This window comes from Raphanus sativus, chromosome 7, assembly GCF_000801105.2.
Source record: "Raphanus sativus cultivar WK10039 chromosome 7, ASM80110v3, whole genome shotgun sequence".
NCBI classification, from domain to species: domain Eukaryota; kingdom Viridiplantae; phylum Streptophyta; class Magnoliopsida; order Brassicales; family Brassicaceae; genus Raphanus; species Raphanus sativus.
In genome coordinates, this window is record NC_079517.1 from 426,877 (window position 1) to 443,360 (window position 16,484).

Consider the following 16,484-nt stretch of genomic DNA (forward strand, 5'->3'; position numbering starts at 1 on the left):
AGATTAACGAGAATGGGTTGTTGTGATTTGGTGTGATTAAAATGGACAGTTGCTGTTTTTTCTCATCGAAAATGATAAGTAATTAGTAATACGTAAAATAGTAGTATAACACAATGATCATGTGATTTGCAAGGTGTTAAATTCAATAATATTTTTATAGATATTTCACTATTTCATAAGAAAATAAAAATTTGGGTAATGTCGGTCATCTCGTTCCGCATATTTTGAACATTCGGTATGTCGTGTAAGCAATTGTTTCTTTTACTCACTCATAGTCATAGTCGTAGGTTAAAAATCATAGTTCAGACTTAACTTTTAAATTGTTAATCTTTATGCATTACTACTATCTTCTATAGTTATTAGTTGTCTTAAACAACTTTGATTAATCATACAAAATTAAGTAATATAAGTATCAGTCGGAACATATCGTTTAATAGATGGTATTAGTGATTCTAACATAGTAACGTATCATAACATTCAGTCAAAAAAACGTATCATAACATGGCTTAAAATGTGAAATGTGTACTTGAGTGAACTGTAAACGATAAAACAACATAACGATGTAATACATTTTGATTTCAGAAATGTTAAACTATTCGTCAAGCTCGCGCGACCTCAGTTTGTGATTTAAATATATGATGGGCCGTACATGAATCAAAGCCCCCACATTTGCTTAGCTCTTCTTAATGGGCCATTATATAAATTTTGAAAGCTTCTTGTTTTTTTTTTACATCTTCACAGAGGTAAAAGCTTATCCTGAGGAAACGTTGGGTTTAATTTTGCGCCAAAAAAAATGTTTCCTTCGCTTGCGTTATCGACGGCACCAATGCCGTCGACGATTATCTCCGCCACGAGACGGTCCCCAGTCACGCAACTTAACGCAAAGAAAACCAAGCCAGAGAAGAAGCTGCCAACGACGACGACGTCCACGAGCGGTTTCTCCGGCAGAACATCGAAGGAGCTGACGTGGCAGTGCATAGAAGGCTGCGGAGCTTGCTGTAAGCTTGCAAAGGACTTCGCTTTCGCGACCCCTGACGAAATCTTCGACGACCCTGATGATGTCGAGGTCTGCTTGTTTTTTTCGCACCCACCACTTGTTCGACGAAATTCCTCTGTTCATTTGCTTTTTGAGGGTTAACAACATGTTATACTTTTTTGATCTAATAGCTGTATAGAAGCATGATTGGAGATGATGGGTGGTGCATAAACTACGACAAACCTACACGCAAATGCTCCATTTATGCTGGTTAATTTTACTTGCAAAATCATTTGTGTTTTTTTTTCTCTCTGATTTGAAGACTGAGACAATGATGAACGTTTCGTGTGAGTACAGATCGACCATATTTCTGCCGGGTAGAGCCAGAGGTTTTCAAGACTCTCTACGGGATCGAAGAAAAGAAATTCAACAAGGAAGCTTGCAGGTTATCTATCATCTATCTTTCCTCTTTGGTTGCTCTTATCAATTTTCCCTTGCAAGAACTTATAATTATTATCTCTTCACAAGCTCTCAGACTTAGTATAAGACTATAAGAGTGATGAAGCTAACTATAAAGAATCTTTTTTAGGTTCAGCTGTATAAACTTACTAAGATAAATGGATGATTCTACAACTCATTTTCTTGCTGGAAAACTGAAAGGTTATAAGAAACTGATTATTGTCCGTCTTACGTTTCAGCTGCTGCATTGATACCATTAAAACAATACATGGCTCAGATTCCAAGGAACTAGACAGTTTCAACCGCGCAATCAGAAGCAGTCCGAGCTCGAGTTAACAGCCTGATGAACTCTAAGGTAGGTTCCCTAGATGCACTAGTGTAATGCAATGAGTACAATAGCCTTATAGTATTGGAAATTTTTGGTGATTATTGTCACTGGCTTTAAAATTGCGGGGGGAAGAGAAACTAGATGGCCAAAAAACTGAGACCTACTGTCAATCCTCTTCCCTAATATAAGCTGCAAAAAATTCATTAACACAAAAAAGTCCCTGTGCAAAAACAAAAAAAATAAAATCGGCTCAAGGCCATGTCATAGCACAGGTTCAAGTCCAAGTTCATCTTCAGGTTCATCATCATTTTCCTCAAAAAGCTTCATAAACCTGGCTTGATCTCGCTGCAGCTTCATCCTCTTTGAGTGCCTAAACATGAAAACCCCTCCAACCACTACAATAGTTGCACACAAGACCCCTGCTACAATCGCTATCACAACTTTTGACCCATTATCTCCTTCCTCTTTTGAACTTGAACCCGTCGCTGCTCCAGCAGATACTTACACACACACCAAAAAAAAAGACACATTATTGCATTTCAAATTCATGTCTGTTACTTCTATTCATCAAATCATTATCTCTTCGTTTTCTTTTGGCAGGAAACACAGTAAATCAAAGGTTAATATTACTCACCGGAGTCGAGCTTGGCACAACCGTGGCAGACAAAAGTAGCATTGATCTCTTTTTCTTTAAAGTGCATATAGATTTGGCTAGCAGAGAAATCTGAAGGACAAAGCTCCCATTCATCAAACTCTTTGTCTGATATCAGACTGCCTTGCTCATAGATTCCGCATCGCTTACACTTTTCCCCACTGATCTCTGTCATTGGCTGTATAATAAGCAACATAGAGAGAGAAGAAACATCTCTAAAATTGTTTAGTATTGATACAGTTGTTAGTAATAAACGGATGTAAAAGAGAAGTGGGACGTGCCTGCCATGATTCTTGACCGCGAAAAGTATACACGATACCGGATTTGGTAACATCAGGAAGAACTGTCTTGTTCTCTCCTTTGCATTGAAAGTAGACCGTGTGTTTGAGTTTAAACCAGTCATGCTTCGTGAATATCTCTATGGAGTCCAGTGTGATAGATTGTGATCTAACAGATCCTGCAATTACGAAGCTTTAAAAACCCATTTCGATTATAATATATGTTGGGTGGCCAATGAACAAGCTCCAAATTTTTTGGATATCCACATGGAAATCTATCCCACACAAATCGTTAAATGGTAACAAAACAATCATGAAAACAGATACAAATTTGGTAAAATGAAACAAGCTGTTATGTCCCCTCGGTAATTTGTTTTTGTAGTACATTACCTGGAATCAACGTGTGTGCGATGGACCAGAAAAGAAGATTTCTCCAGATCAACGTATTCATAATCGTCATTTGTATTTTCTTTTGTTGATTTGCTTTCGCTTATGTCTTCTCTTTTATGGGGAAGAAGAAGAAAGCTTGAGATAGAAAAGAGGGAGAGAGAGAGAGAGAGATCCACAATGACACGTGCGTCTCACGAATACAGCCTCTTAAACATTCTCCATCTTCAATTTTGCATATTCAATACACAATTTGTAACGTTCGTATAAAAACTCGACAGTGACGAAATGAATATTTCAGTAAAAACATATCGACACCTCATAAAGACCACATTATTATTCTTAGCTTTGTTAAGAGTTATAAACATATTATCGAAATTATTTAGTTAGATTTTGAAACTTACATATGTTCTGTATGGCCGTTTTCCTTTCAACAAATAAAGAAAAATTTAAAAACTGAAAATGAACAGATTGAGACACTCTGTTGCAAACTACTAACCGAATAATGAATCTCTCCACAGTAAAAAAAGAAAAACCTGAGAGACAGAACAGAGGGATCGAGGAATGAGAGACACGAAGACGACTAAGAGAGAATGTCGTCTTCGTTGTTTCTTCGTCAACTTTTTCTCTTCATCTCCTCTCTCCTCATCCTTCTCTTCTCCGGCGATGTTCCCTCCGCCGCCGGAGCTCCCTCTCCGGTCGTATCTCCCCGTGCGATGATGAGAGAGAGAAGGAATAAGATGCAAACGATGGAGTTTTTAAACGCGCACAACACAGCGCGGGTAGCTTCAGGCGCGTCGCATCTCAGATGGGATCAAGGCCTGGCCCGTTTCGCATACGATTGGGCCAAACAACGCAAATCGGATTGTAAAATGACCCATTCAGGTGGGCCTCACGGAGAGAATATATTCTGGTACCAGAGGAGTGTGAATTGGACGCCCAAGAGAGTGGTCGCGACGTGGGTGGATGAAAGCTTGCACTACGACCGGACGACTAACTCGTGTGGAGCTGGTAAGATGTGCGGTCACTATACGCAGATAATTTGGCGCGCAACCACAGCCGTTGGATGCGCACGTGTCAAGTGTGACAACGAACTTGGATTCCTTGTGGTTTGCGAGTATTCACCTGGTGGAAATTACGAAGGCGAAAGTCCCTATGATTTGCCTAAATAAAATTACAATTTTCAATTTTAATGTTGTTTTCTCTAAACTGTTCGCTCCAGTTCAAATGAAACCATTTTTTTCCTGAATTTCCTTAATGTTTCTACTTCTACTAATGTAATGTAATGTACAAATAACGTGGATCGTGTTTTTATACGTATACTGGGCCTATAATTGGGCCTGGTCTTGAATATTATATGGCTTTTTGTTGTTCAAGTACGTAAAACGATGTCGTTTGGTTAAGTGAATGTAGCTCAGTTTCGCATCATCATCGTTTGTTGTTTCGACACTGAGAAAAACCCTAAACATTTTACCGGCGAGAGATGAGTATCATCCGTAACGCGATCCGATCGAGTTTGAGCCTCCGGACGTTGGATCCGGCGATCAGTCGTAGCTCTCTTCCATTTCTTCAGGAATCGCGGAAACGTCTATCTACCGTCACAGAGCAGCCTCCTCCTCCTTCCTCTCCGTTACCACCACCGCCTCCGGGAGGTTCCACGGTTGAAGGAGGAGTAAAGAAGCCTGCAGGAGAAGGTTTGTTATGAGTTAAACTCGCAGATTGTTATGGTTCATTTTGGAGATGAACACAACGAATGTCTTGTCTGTTTTCGTTTGGGATTAATTTTGTATTTTGGACGGTTTCAGGGAAGTCGTATGGGAAGTTTTCAGGCTTCTCAAAACATACGCTGAAGAGTGATGTGATGAGCGTACTTGAAGGATGCAATGTGACACCTGATGATCTCAGATTCAGCTACATGCGTGGTGGTAACTTGAATCCTTCTGGAGTGTGAGTTTTAGCTCAAAATTGTGATTTTTGGAAGTAGAAAGTTTGATTCCAGACTCACAAATGTGTTGGTATTTTTCAGTTATGTGCAATTCTCTTCCCGTTCATCTTATGATAATGCAATGCGAGCGATTGCGAAGAAGGGAAGGCTATATAGATTAGAAAGGGTAATCCTTTTGACAAACTACAGACTCCGTATTTATATGCATCTGACTTAACATGATTCTTTCCCAATGATCTAGGCTACTCAGTCTCAGTGGGATCCCGTTGTTCCTTATGAAGGCAAAGTGGTAAGTAAGCTTATGTTTTCTGTTTTATCCTCAAATGTATTTATCGAGGTCATATATTTCAGACAATTATTATGATTGTATATTTGTTTAGGTTGCGCTACATGGACTTCCGCCGAATGCTATAATAGAAGACATTGATAGGTTCTTATCCGGCTGTCTCTATCATCCTGGATCCATCCAGTTCCTCACCATGTCAGTCATTTCTCTTCTTTTATATTCTTTGATCACTAGATTAGATATTAACTGGACCTGCAGTAAACAAGGTTCTCTCTCTATCCTGTGTGATTAATCAACTACAATTCTTTTTCTGATACTTGTGTTAATTAGATCCCTGGCTATGATAAGAAATATATTTTGAATTTATACTAAACGTGTCATCTTGTTTGATTCATCATATACCTAGAGATCTTTGTACTCGATCATTGTGTTGTTCAGAAATGTCTGGATTTCTTAAAAAACAAGGACATGAATCTATTTTTGAATGACTTTATTTATTGACCATGCAGTCAAGGACTCGGAAGTCCTAAGAGGGTGGCACTGGTGCGTTTCACTTCACAGACCCAGGCGATGAATGCATACATTACGAAGAACAGGAACTTCCTTCTCAACCAACGAATCACGTTGCAAGTTCTGCAGTAATTTCTTAGTTGGTGTATTCCGATGGCAAGAAATTCTGTGTCTTTCCTGTTTGGATGGTCTATGTCAGTTTGCTCCTCTGAGATTTTATCTGCAAACTCCATGGTTCTGAAATTTAGTTGGTGTCTGTTTTCTCCGGTTCAGTTGGATGTTCACAAATAAAAAAAAATCTTGGTGTCTAAGCAGATTACAGCTACTGCATGTGATTGTTTTTTTTTTCGTCCTTGTATTTGACCAACTTTGGATGCCCATGTGATGAAGTGATCCAGCTTGCTTTTAGAAAGTGAATGACTTTGTACTATAAGGGGGGCTTCGTGGGGCACACTTTTCACCAGGGCCATAGAGAAATCGACCAGACTAGAATAATATTATGTTCACTTGCTTTTTGTATAGTGGGGCAGCTTTGCTTGTAATTTAAGCATCTTGCTATCATATCTTTTCACTGTTATCGAACTTCCTCCATGTTCCACCGGTTGTGTAGAAGATCTGATTGCTTTAATGCACTTTATCTTCTGATGTGCTTATGATGAGTAATATTTCCATAGTTGGTTAACTCTTTAAGCAAGATTTTAGTAAACTCAATGGCCAAAACCCCTCTCTAGTAGGATCATCATTCAGCTATGAGATCAAACTGGTGAACTTAGATTCGCGTTAGAGATTGGTAAGTTGTTTTTAGAGGGGTAAAAATGTAAAGAATTTGATAATTTGATCTCCACCGAATTTTCTTTGGGATTAGAGAGACATGAGAGTTTGGGAAAGTATGGACAACACACCGGGACAAATGCATAGAGACTAGAGTTGTGAATTTGTGTGGTCATGTTGAATTATTATTGATCTTTCTACACTGTTCCTTGAATACAACAAATTGAAAAGTGGAAGATTTAGCCAAACCTATTGTACCTGAAATCTTATATAGTTTTTGACTTTTGACAACCTTCCTCTTGTTGTTTCTGTTTTGTCATATGCACCAACAGGATGATCTATTTGTCCTAAACTGCAACACCAGTCTGGTATATAATCTTATCAGATCATTTGGTATTGAATGATATGATGTGTTGATATGAGAGTAGACAAACTCCACAAGAACAGGTAGATTTATACAAAGCCTCTCCAAGTTCCTACTCTAGTCCACACACTTTGTCTGCTCCACTAGTTCCACATGACCAACTTTTCATGGATCATTTATAGTAAACGTAATTAGTTGCACAATATTGACATAAAAACATAGCTCCTATAGTTTCTAGTTACTTTCTACTCAAATATTTGGTTCTTCCAAATTTTTGTTATAGTTCTGATGAAATATTTGTTTTTGGGATAAAAGTCTGCAAAGCTAATTATGCCTGTCACCTACAGTTACTAAAGTGAACTTTTGCCAACTCTTCTCCATTCATAGCTTCTTCACCTTTATTCTCCAATTTCATATTGGCATCAATCAATTAAAAATCGAAAACAAAACAAGCAAAGCCGACAATAGTCTCTTTTGTACCACACCCTTTTGTTTTTTCCCTAATAGAAAAATCACAATAGTTTTTATTATTACCACTACCAAACTCCCAATGACTTACTTAATACATGTATATAAGCAAAGATTCATCAAAAGGTTAAAAGTGTAATGAGAAGTGAGAAAACGAAGCGCGCACACACACAAGATCCAATATGGAAGAAGAAAGCACCACGATCATCATGACGTCACTCTCTACTCTTTCTCCTTCACACCTCACGAGTCTTACTCACACCATTCTTTCTATCTCCCACCACCATCGCCGTCGTCTCACCTCAGTCCTCTCCTCTCCGACGCTTTTCTCCCTCACTCTCCGCCACCTCCTTTCTCTCTCCCTTCCTCAGAAAACCCTCCTCATCGCTACTCACCTCCTTTCTCTTCTCCACCCTCTCCTACTCCACCGCAACCACCACCACTCTCTCCCTTCCTCTGCTGCCTTTATGAAGCTCCGGGACCTCGACGCGGTTGTGCTTCTCCTCTTTCTCTGCGAAACGCACCAGCTAGATCCAGATGTTCTAGAAGCTTCAGCTGATAACTGGCGGGAAATCCTCGGCGCTATGTGCTCTGACACTATGTTAAACAGTATATCCGGTCTATGGACATGCGACGCCGGAATCCTGATGCCTTACATAGAAACCCTAGTTAGATGCAAAAGATTCGTCGACATAATGGGAGGCTACAACCACCTTCGTCGTCTAAGAGGAGAGAAAGAAGGATATGAGATCCCAGCTGCTAGAGCGGCTGTGGTGGCGCTACGTGCGGTTGAGGTGTCTAACGCAACCGGTTTGAATTCCGGAGAAGTAGAATGCGTGATATGCAAGGAAGAGATGAGCGAAGGAAGAGATGTTTGTGAAATGCCATGTCAGCATTTGTTCCACTGGAAGTGTATCTTGCCATGGCTTAGCAAGAGGAACACGTGTCCTTTCTGTAGGTTTCAGCTTCCCACCGACGATGTCTTCTCCGAGATCCAACGTCTATGGGAGATCCTCGTCAAGACCACTGAGTTACACGTGACTCACGTGTTATCAAACACGTGAGTAATACACGTGTATGAAACGTGCATATCGTTATCTATAATAGATGTGTCGAGTACTATAATCAAATAGGAATGTTTGGACCGTTTCGATCTATAGAATTTATGTTAGTTTTTTTTTTCTTTTTGATAAGGACACATGTGGTTTTATTATACTCATGACAACATTTCTTGTTATAAATTGCGACAACGACGAATTTCGTATGTTAAAACAATGTTTTCTTTTGTTATCTTTCATATATTATGTAGCATCATCCTCTGTTCAGATGCTTAACTGGTTTCCATTCCTTTTTTTTTGTAACACTACTGGTTTCCATTCCATTCATAGGAACTAGTGAGCCTATTTTGTTATTTTCAGAACTGGGCCTTTTGTAACTATTGCGAGTTAAGCATTGACATTTCAAAATTGATCATTCTGTACCTGATGCGATGACAATTCGGGAAGGTTTTTGATGTAATATTATTACTGGGCTTTTAGTGGGCATCACCTTCATTACGGGCTGTGCCAAGTTCGTATTTTCATATCAAATTTAAAATCAAAGTTTTTTATTATTACTCAAAATTGTGAAAATGAGAAATTTTTATTGTACCATGACGCTTGAACCCAAACAGCATTTGAACCAAAATTTAATGAGTATCAATATCATATAAACATGCTCATGAAAATCATATAAAATGAAGTTTAGCTGCGTATATTAGATTTCAATATACTCCTTCTGTTTTTTAAAGATAGATGTTTTAGACAAATAAATTGTTTCACAAAGATGTATTTTTTATGTTTCCTATACAAAAATTGCAAATTTCAATAAAATTGATTGAATTTATTGAAAGACTATTGGTTAAAATGCATTAGAATTTGATAATTTCTAAAAATGATGTATAGTTAATGTGTTTTCTTAATATGTGTGAAAACACCAAAACATACATTTTTAAAAAAACAGAGAAGGGAATATTCGGTGGTACTACTTAGATTGCTAAACACGCAATAGGCAAAATGAAGCTGAAAGACCGTTTAGCTACTACTTAGATTTTATCCAAATTACCCAGTGTAAAAGTCTTTTTTTTTTTTGGTAAAATGTTAATTTTTTTTTTGTGTGTAAAAGTCTTATTATCAAACTGTTTTCGAATTAAGAAAGATGCTCTGAGACTATATATGTGCGTATATAAGAAAATGATAAAAATATCTTCCACTTGGTAACCGTATAGCCGTCAATAATACAATAAGTTTTTCAATTTTGATCAATCAATTGACTAGAGTAATAATAGTCATGTGCATTTATTCCATCTTTAAAATTCACGAAAAATATCTGCATAAAATAAGATGATATGAATTTTTATTCTTAACCACAAACTTCATTGTTAGATGATAGTATGTGTAGTTCTGAAAAAATTCTATTGTAATAAGCTAGTAGCAAGTTTCGAAAGGCTTAAATTGCAAATGCACCCATTTTATATGCAAGTAGGAACTAGTGATCGTTTTCCGAATATTACTTTCCTAAAATATATTAAAGATTATCAACGTATGTATCCGAGTTTATAGAGTTGAAGCTACGAAAGTTATATGGGAAAATTACCAATAGAGAACAAAAAAACAAGGGTGTTGTCTCTTTGGTATAAATCATTTTTTGTCTAACTTTTCTCCTTTTTACCTTTGTATTTCTGAAAACTAATGAAATAAATACTTTCGTAAATAAAAAAATATATTAAAAATATAAAGAATTAATAAAACACTTATATACACATGCTGGTACTTTTTTTTTTAAAGTTGATAAATAAAAATTTGAAAATATGTTTTACTAAAGGTAGAATGTGCATTCTACAGAAAATTGTATAGTAGAAAGCGATTTCTAAAGTAAACACGTTCATCTACTATTTTTAGAACGTGCATTCTACTATTTACTAATTTTCTAAAAAAATGGAATGTACATTTTACTAATCCTAAAACTATCTACTTTTCGTCCGGAAGCATCTTCTACTTTTATTAAGTATTTTAAATTTCACGGAATGTGTTTTCTAAAATATACTCTTCCATCTACTAAAAGTAGAAAGCGTGTTCTGGATTTTTGTCAATGTTCTAAACTTTTAGAAGGCGCATTCTACGGATAAGATTACCTGATTTTTGCGAAAATTAATGAAAATTTCAGTTAAGAAAATATTTTAAAAATCTTCTAAAGTTATTATAACTTCCTAAAACGTATTATTTTCGATTTTACTTGTCAATTTTTTTTAAAAATGATTCTTCCTTGTCTTCTTCATTAATCTATGATTTTTCCATAGTTTTTATTTTGATTTTTTTTCACAAACTTTTATTCTCTATGATAAATATTTATACAACATGTGGTGTTTTGAAAGTGCAATTTTTTGTAAAGTTTAATTTTTATTTTTATAAAGTTAAATTTTTTTTTTATTAAATTTTTTATTAAAAATATTTTTAAAAGTTTTATTTTTATTAAAAAGTTCGATAAAATTCAAAAGGTTACAAACATTTTAAATTTTTTATAAAAACAAAACTTTGTGAAATGTTTTTTATAAAGTTAGTTTAAAGTTTTTATTAATTTTTTTTGTAAATTTTAAAATTTTTATTTAATTAAAGTTTTATTAAAAACGTTTTAAACTTTTTATAAAATAAAAACCTTGTAAATTTTTTTAATAAGTTTATTTAACTTTTTATTAAAAAAATTGTAAATTATTTTTATTTTTACAAAGTATATTTTTATTAAAAAAATATAAAAGTTCTATTTTATTTTCCCTTTTTTAAAACGTTTTTAATTAATTTTTAAAAAAATCTTTTAGTTTAATGTGTTCAATAAAAACTTTAAACAAAATTTATAAAATTTGTAAACTTTATAAAAATAAAAATAAAACTTTACAAATTTTTTTTGATAAAAAGTTTAAACAAACTTTAGAAAAATACATTTTAATTTTGTTTTATTTTTATTAAAAAAATTGATAAAATTAAAAAGTTTACAAATATTTTAAACTTTTTATAAAAAATAAAACTTTGTAAACTGTTTTCTATTAAAAAATTGTAAATTATCTTTATTTTTTTATTAAGTTTTACAAAGTTTATTTTTATTAAAAAAATTTTAAAAAATTATTTTTATTTTCCCTTTTTAAACGTTTTTAATTATTATTATTTTAAATTTTATTAGTTTAATGTGTTTAATTAGATTAATCAAAGGTTAGTTTTGGGATTATGAAAGAAATTATACTAAAGGGACAACTAAATGATGGTTTTATACTATAGGGACAACCATGCTGAATTTTTGTTCCGTTTTGGCAATTTTTCCAAATTATAATATGCAATTACTAGATGTAGAGATTTTTATGAAAACTGTTGCTAACGGTGATGATTGATAGTAAGTTGCTAGATGAAATGAAAAGTATAATCAATTAAAAGTAAAAAATCAAATTGATAAGAGTACGTCTAGATATAATATCAAAGAAATGAGGTAGATAACAAAATGAAAATTTAGTACCATACGAATTTAGATTGATTGTAATATGAAAAAATAATAAAGTACTACGACAATACGAAGAACACTAGTTACTAGATAGATAGCGCTGTAATAAAATGTCAAGGTTTGGTTAGAACAGACAATATGGGACCTTCACGATGTCTGTCTCATGTTTCCTGCATGCCATGCATTCTATTTACTCTGTCGTTCTCTACGTGCCCACGTCTCCACCTTTATTCATTTTCTTATTTGTGATTACTCAAACTTGTGAATAAATTTAGAATACTAGATAAACAGGATCTCTTTTCTTACATGTTGATTAATCGCGTCTAATTAGCGTTGAAGATTCTTTATTCTAAAGGTATAGGTTCAGTTAGCTAGTTTTCTCGAAACTATACTCCAAATTCAATAGATAACATCAGAAACATTTTCAAAACTGGAGATAGTACGTCGACGTTAGGCATTCAATTTTATAATTAGAGTATCCCTAGAAATATAAGCATATTCTATCAAACAAAAGTTTTGATCCGAGGGCTAGTGTTAAAGGATTTACTGAATCGAGTAAACTAGTTGCTTAAAAAACTTAATGTGCTCTTAAATTGCATTTATCATCCAACGGACAAGATTATAAAAATAAAATAAAAATAATTTTAAAAGGAAAACCAAAAGACTCTAGAATTAATGTCGGAAAGAGTAGCCATTAGTAACGGTAACATTATTTTCCCTGATCTATATATATCTTCTTCGTTCGATCTACACTACATTCCATTACAATCCAAATGAATTGGTCTTTGACCCCAATGCTTCGGTCCTGGGGACAGCAGCCAGCCAGCCACAATACTAGGTTGGTTAACTCGTTAGTGACTCAATATCTGTTAGTTTTTATAGTCTTCTGACTTGTTTGCTCTGATGATGTTTCAGTGATTTGAGAGTGGGAAGGAAGCAGAAAATCAAAGAAGAAGCATGTTGAGATTTGAAATTCAGAACTGAGAGGTATGAGTTTCTCTGATCAAAATTATTGAAAACTTTACGGATCTATTTGTAGAAATTGAGTGAGTCCTGACAGTTGGTTGGTGTTTTGTTTCACTCTGCAGCAAAGAGTTAAGGTGAAAGAGGAAGAAAAGATGAGAATCCCCATTACTCAAGGTATCTAATTTCGTGTCTTTTTCCAAATCTTTTTGGGGGGGGGGGGGGATTCTATATTTACTTGGATTGAATAAAGGAAGAAGCTTGTGTGTATATTCAATAGTGTGGAAACAATTAGAAACTAGCGTCCTGTCATTTGATTGATCGAGGTTATGTTCCATTTGAATTTTACACTTGTGAGATCACTTTGTTATTTCTATCAGTTCTTTGCAGATATTCTATATTTACTTAGATTGAAAATGGAAGAAGCTTATGTATTCATAATGTGGAAACATTTAGAAGCTAGCGTCCTGTCTTTTGATCGTTAGAGAAGTTATATTCCATTTGAATTTTTACACTTATGAGATCACTTTGTTATTCCTATCAGTTCTTGGCAATTGCTTAGATTGAAAATGGAAGAAGCTTATGTGTATCTTCATAACGTGTTAACACTTGTGAGAATCATTTTGTTATTCCTATCAGTTCTTGACAATATTTTATATCTTCTTTGATTGAAAAAGGAAGAAGCTTATGTGTATATTCATAATGTAGAAACAATTAGGAACAAGCATCCTCTGTCTACTTGAATGATCATTAGAGAGGTTAGGTTCCATTTGGCTTTTATACTTATGAGATCACTTTGTTATTCCTATCAATCCTAAGCAATATACAGTTCCCCCCTCTTGTTTCCAACGTTTTAAAAATATTGGCTTGTTTGCAATCATGTGATGATGATGTGCATGTTTGTTTGTTTCTGTGCAATCATGTGATGAGGAAGAAGCTTGTGAGTTTGCCGGCGAGAATCGAGATGGTCAGGAGGAGCTTGAGAGTGAGAGCTGATGGATGATGATGACAGATAGCTGTTTGGTGTGGTAGAAGAGCAAAAGCTAACGCCTTTGTGCGTTTTGCAAGCTGTTAAAGAATATTAAAACCCCCAATGGTAATCGTCTACATTTTAAGTAGTGCATGCAGAGTTTGTGTGGCTTTTTACATTTGTATATTTTGATGATTCTCTTGGGTCATTGGGACTGCAGGCAGATCAACGGGGTAAAAAAAAAGTGTGGTGTAACCGCAAGACAAGATAATGATACCATCCCTCTTCATTGCTAACATATGCAAGACATTTGGACTCCAGAAACTGTAAGTATTCAGGTGTCCATATATATAATTTCAATTAAACCAAACTTTGTAAATATTCTTGACCATCGGCTCTTTCCTGTGTGTTCCAGTTGAAGGAGAAGCTGAAACATGAGCGAGCATATGGATGAGATAAACTTTGGTCGTAAAGAAAGTGTTTTGATCACTGACATTATTAGGATTGTGAAGAATCCACAAACATAAACATAGAAGAGCCAATTAAAAGCTTTTTGTGAAACAGGTAAAATGAGAGCTGTTTAAGCGCTTAATCAAAATCGTCTACACTTTTAAGTATAAGCAACATTCCCATTGTGGAATTTAATTTAAATTTTGCTATCTCAGTAATGATCATCCTTCTTTTATTGAAATTCTCTGAAACCTTAAAACAGGAAGTGATGGTCGAACTCGGGTGTAGCAGTGTCTTTCTTTGTTCATACAAACAAAGAGAAGAGTGGTGGTACATCTCATCAACTTCGTAAGACCCTCCTCTTTCTTCTCCTCTCTTTCTCTCTCTCTCTAGTTATATCTTTGAAAGTGTGTTTTGCAAGAAGGTTCCTCAGTATCCAAAAAGCTAGCTTGAAGAGGGAGGGAGTAAAGTCAGGCGTGATGTTCTTCTTCCTCCAAGAATACTACAGTGTATAAACTCTAACTGGAGGTAGTTGTCAATAATTGCTTTCAGTCGCCCATAGTTACAGTCGCCTTATTTCAATTGACAAATGGATCACAACTGCCGTGCGGTTCTAGACTCTCTTGTGAAGTCTCCGAGCTTGCCTAAGGTCAAGAACTCTCCTAAAGGAAAGGTTCTGATGCGAGCTTTTTATGGTGTTAAGGTCCAAACGGTTTATATCTTCTGCAGTGTATTTACCGCGGCCAGTGGTCTGATTCCACCAACCATCTTTTCCATTTAAGCGTCTCTGATAAACCATTGTGGGCTAAGAGGTCTTCACTGATATGCTGCAGAGACTTGAGAGGGTTGATGCTAGTGTGGAGAAGCTTTACCCGATATGATACAAAGACGGTGTGGAAGATGAAACTTTTGTAAGGGTTATGTAATGGAGCTGGGGACGCAAGCTGAGAAATTGTCTCAACGGTTAGATCGGTTACTAGAGGAAGTTGACAGTTTCTTCAAAATGACTTTAAGCGGAAGAGATGTGTTGCCCTGTAATCTTATGAGTCTAGGTCTCTAAAAGTGTGCATCTGTTGAGCTTTTGTATACTTGGTTTAAGTGTGTTGGGTCTTGTCTGTACTGATTGAAATCAATTCAAATATATAAAACTTCTGTTGGACTTGTTTTTAATAAAAAGATATAATTGTCTGCAATTAGTAGTAACAAAATGAAATTTGCAAATATTGAGCTAAGAAGTGACTCTACTACTCGTGACCATGTAAACACGTATGTGATCTTTCATGTAGAAAAATATTTCAACTTCAACAAAAGCCCTTCTTCTTGGTCTCTCACTGGTTCTTTGTCTGGAGAATCAAGCTCTTGTTCTACAGATCATTGAAGCTTCGAGAAAGTATGTCCCTCCTATCCGTCCCGTTGGTAGAGGTGCTTGCGGTATTGTCTGGTAAGTTGTTATGATTCTTCTTCTAAGCAATTATCAAAGCCTTCTTCTTTTGAATGTTCATTGGCCTCTTGATTCTTGAGTTTCAGTGCTGCTGTGAACTCAGTGACTGGAGAATAAGAGGCTATTGAGAAGATTGGTAATGCTTTTGATAATGTTATTGATGCTAAGAGAGCTCTACGTGAGATCAAGCTTCTAAGGCACATGGATCATGAGAACGTAAAAACTTACCCATCATTTCTCATATTTAAGTTTCTTCAAGGACGATAAAAACAGAGGATACTCTGTTTCCTCTGTTTTTGTTTTCTTTAATCTTCAATCAATCTGGGGGAAATGATGACAGGACAGCCTTTGTTTCCTGGAAAAGACTATGTTCATCAGCTAAGGCTTATCACAGAGGTATACTAAACATCAGTTTAACCATGTCTGAAAACTGCAACACTCTTCACTAAAAAAATACACTTGTTGAAACCAGCTTGTAGGCTCTCCGGACAACTCGAGTCTTGGTTTCCTTCGGAGTGAAACGCAAGAAGATACGTGAGGCAACTTCCACGATATCCTAAACAACAGTTTATCGTGATGGCTGCGATGAATCAACACTTAAAAGAAAGAATTTACTTCGTGACGTTTGGACCTGTAGATATGGGCCAATGGCATTGATGACTAAGACCATCTGCAACCAACGGAGACTTTCGACAAATCCTTAGCTGTTGCT

At 35.5% G+C, this 16,484-nt stretch overlaps 5 protein-coding genes and 2 long non-coding RNA genes across 11 annotated transcripts; 6 read left to right on the forward strand and 1 right to left on the reverse strand.

The window, feature by feature from the left end:
- The first annotated feature begins 717 nt into the window (after nt 1–717).
- On the forward strand, nt 718–2,548 carry LOC108816937 (uncharacterized). The gene is made up of 5 exons (XM_018589504.2): nt 718–1,066; nt 1,168–1,246; nt 1,334–1,421; nt 1,675–1,790; nt 2,364–2,548. Exons 1-4 carry the CDS (start codon nt 794–796, stop codon nt 1,769–1,771), a joined length of 537 nt encoding a protein of 178 aa, XP_018445006.1. The 5' UTR covers nt 718–793; the 3' UTR covers nt 1,772–1,790; nt 2,364–2,548.
- Nucleotides 2,025–3,153, reverse strand: LOC108816938 (uncharacterized). Its single transcript, XM_018589505.2, has 4 exons — nt 3,084–3,153; nt 2,697–2,872; nt 2,398–2,593; nt 2,025–2,263 (listed from the first exon to the last, which is right to left on the reverse strand). The coding sequence occupies exons 1-4, from the start codon at nt 3,151–3,153 to the stop codon at nt 2,025–2,027; spliced, it is 681 nt and encodes a 226-aa protein (XP_018445007.1).
- A 313-nt stretch (nt 3,154–3,466) lies between these two features.
- Nucleotides 3,467–4,419, forward strand: LOC108816839 (pathogenesis-related protein PRB1-3). Its single transcript, XM_018589400.2, has one exon. It carries the CDS (start codon nt 3,674–3,676, stop codon nt 4,250–4,252), a length of 579 nt encoding a protein of 192 aa, XP_018444902.1. The 5' UTR covers nt 3,467–3,673; the 3' UTR covers nt 4,253–4,419.
- A 77-nt stretch (nt 4,420–4,496) lies between these two features.
- LOC108814446 (uncharacterized) lies at nt 4,497–6,238 on the forward strand. The gene is made up of 6 exons (XM_018587016.1): nt 4,497–4,774; nt 4,886–5,027; nt 5,107–5,191; nt 5,267–5,314; nt 5,406–5,506; nt 5,821–6,238. Exons 1-6 carry the CDS (start codon nt 4,564–4,566, stop codon nt 5,951–5,953), a joined length of 720 nt encoding a protein of 239 aa, XP_018442518.1. The 5' UTR covers nt 4,497–4,563; the 3' UTR covers nt 5,954–6,238.
- A 1,185-nt stretch (nt 6,239–7,423) lies between these two features.
- On the forward strand, nt 7,424–8,735 carry LOC108816051 (E3 ubiquitin-protein ligase SGR9, amyloplastic). The gene has a single exon (XM_018588618.2). It carries the CDS (start codon nt 7,607–7,609, stop codon nt 8,486–8,488), a length of 882 nt encoding a protein of 293 aa, XP_018444120.1. The 5' UTR covers nt 7,424–7,606; the 3' UTR covers nt 8,489–8,735.
- Nucleotides 8,736–12,860: 4,125 nt separating this feature from the next.
- On the forward strand, nt 12,861–15,482 carry LOC108816314 (uncharacterized). Of its 4 annotated transcripts, XR_008936647.1 has the most exons (7): nt 12,861–12,935; nt 13,037–13,088; nt 13,846–14,007; nt 14,102–14,207; nt 14,297–14,445; nt 14,594–14,679; nt 14,756–15,482. It is a non-coding gene; the product is annotated as an uncharacterized LOC108816314 (long non-coding RNA). The 4 variants fall into 4 exon arrangements; XR_001943828.2 differs by lacking the exons at nt 12,861–12,935; nt 13,037–13,088 and having other exon boundaries at nt 13,112–14,007; nt 14,740–15,482; XR_008936648.1 differs by lacking the exons at nt 12,861–12,935; nt 13,037–13,088 and having other exon boundaries at nt 13,112–14,007; nt 14,753–15,482.
- Nucleotides 15,483–15,630: 148 nt separating this feature from the next.
- On the forward strand, nt 15,631–16,429 carry LOC108816814 (uncharacterized). 2 transcript variants are annotated; one of them, XR_008936643.1, is made up of 4 exons: nt 15,631–15,772; nt 15,859–15,988; nt 16,113–16,168; nt 16,245–16,429. It is a non-coding gene; the product is annotated as an uncharacterized LOC108816814 (long non-coding RNA). The 2 variants fall into 2 exon arrangements; XR_001943916.2 differs by having other exon boundaries at nt 15,859–16,168.
- Nucleotides 16,430–16,484: the final 55 nt, after the last annotated feature.

Excerpts from the sequence above, each read along its gene's own strand:
- LOC108816937 (XM_018589504.2), top strand. The coding sequence starts at position 794 with ATGTTTCCTTCGCTTGCGTTATCGACGGCACCAATGCCGTCGACGATT. Across the intron at positions 1,247-1,333 it reads CAAATGCTCCATTTATGCTG|ATCGACCATATTTCTGCCGG; the intron begins GTTAATTTTACT and ends GTGTGAGTACAG. Across the intron at positions 1,422-1,674 it reads TTCAACAAGGAAGCTTGCAG|CTGCTGCATTGATACCATTA; the intron begins GTTATCTATCAT and ends CTTACGTTTCAG.
- LOC108816938 (XM_018589505.2), bottom strand. The coding sequence starts at position 3,153 with ATGACGATTATGAATACGTTGATCTGGAGAAATCTTCTTTTCTGGTCC. Across the intron at positions 2,873-3,083 it reads CGCACACACGTTGATTCCAG|GATCTGTTAGATCACAATCT; the intron begins GTAATGTACTAC and ends TCGTAATTGCAG. Across the intron at positions 2,264-2,397 it reads TTGTGCCAAGCTCGACTCCG|TATCTGCTGGAGCAGCGACG; the intron begins GTGAGTAATATT and ends TGTGTGTGTAAG.
- LOC108816839 (XM_018589400.2), top strand. The coding sequence starts at position 3,674 with ATGTCGTCTTCGTTGTTTCTTCGTCAACTTTTTCTCTTCATCTCCTCT.
- LOC108814446 (XM_018587016.1), top strand. The coding sequence starts at position 4,564 with ATGAGTATCATCCGTAACGCGATCCGATCGAGTTTGAGCCTCCGGACG. Across the intron at positions 5,192-5,266 it reads GGCTATATAGATTAGAAAGG|GCTACTCAGTCTCAGTGGGA; the intron begins GTAATCCTTTTG and ends CCAATGATCTAG. Across the intron at positions 5,507-5,820 it reads TCCATCCAGTTCCTCACCAT|TCAAGGACTCGGAAGTCCTA; the intron begins GTCAGTCATTTC and ends TTGACCATGCAG.
- LOC108816051 (XM_018588618.2), top strand. The coding sequence starts at position 7,607 with ATGGAAGAAGAAAGCACCACGATCATCATGACGTCACTCTCTACTCTT.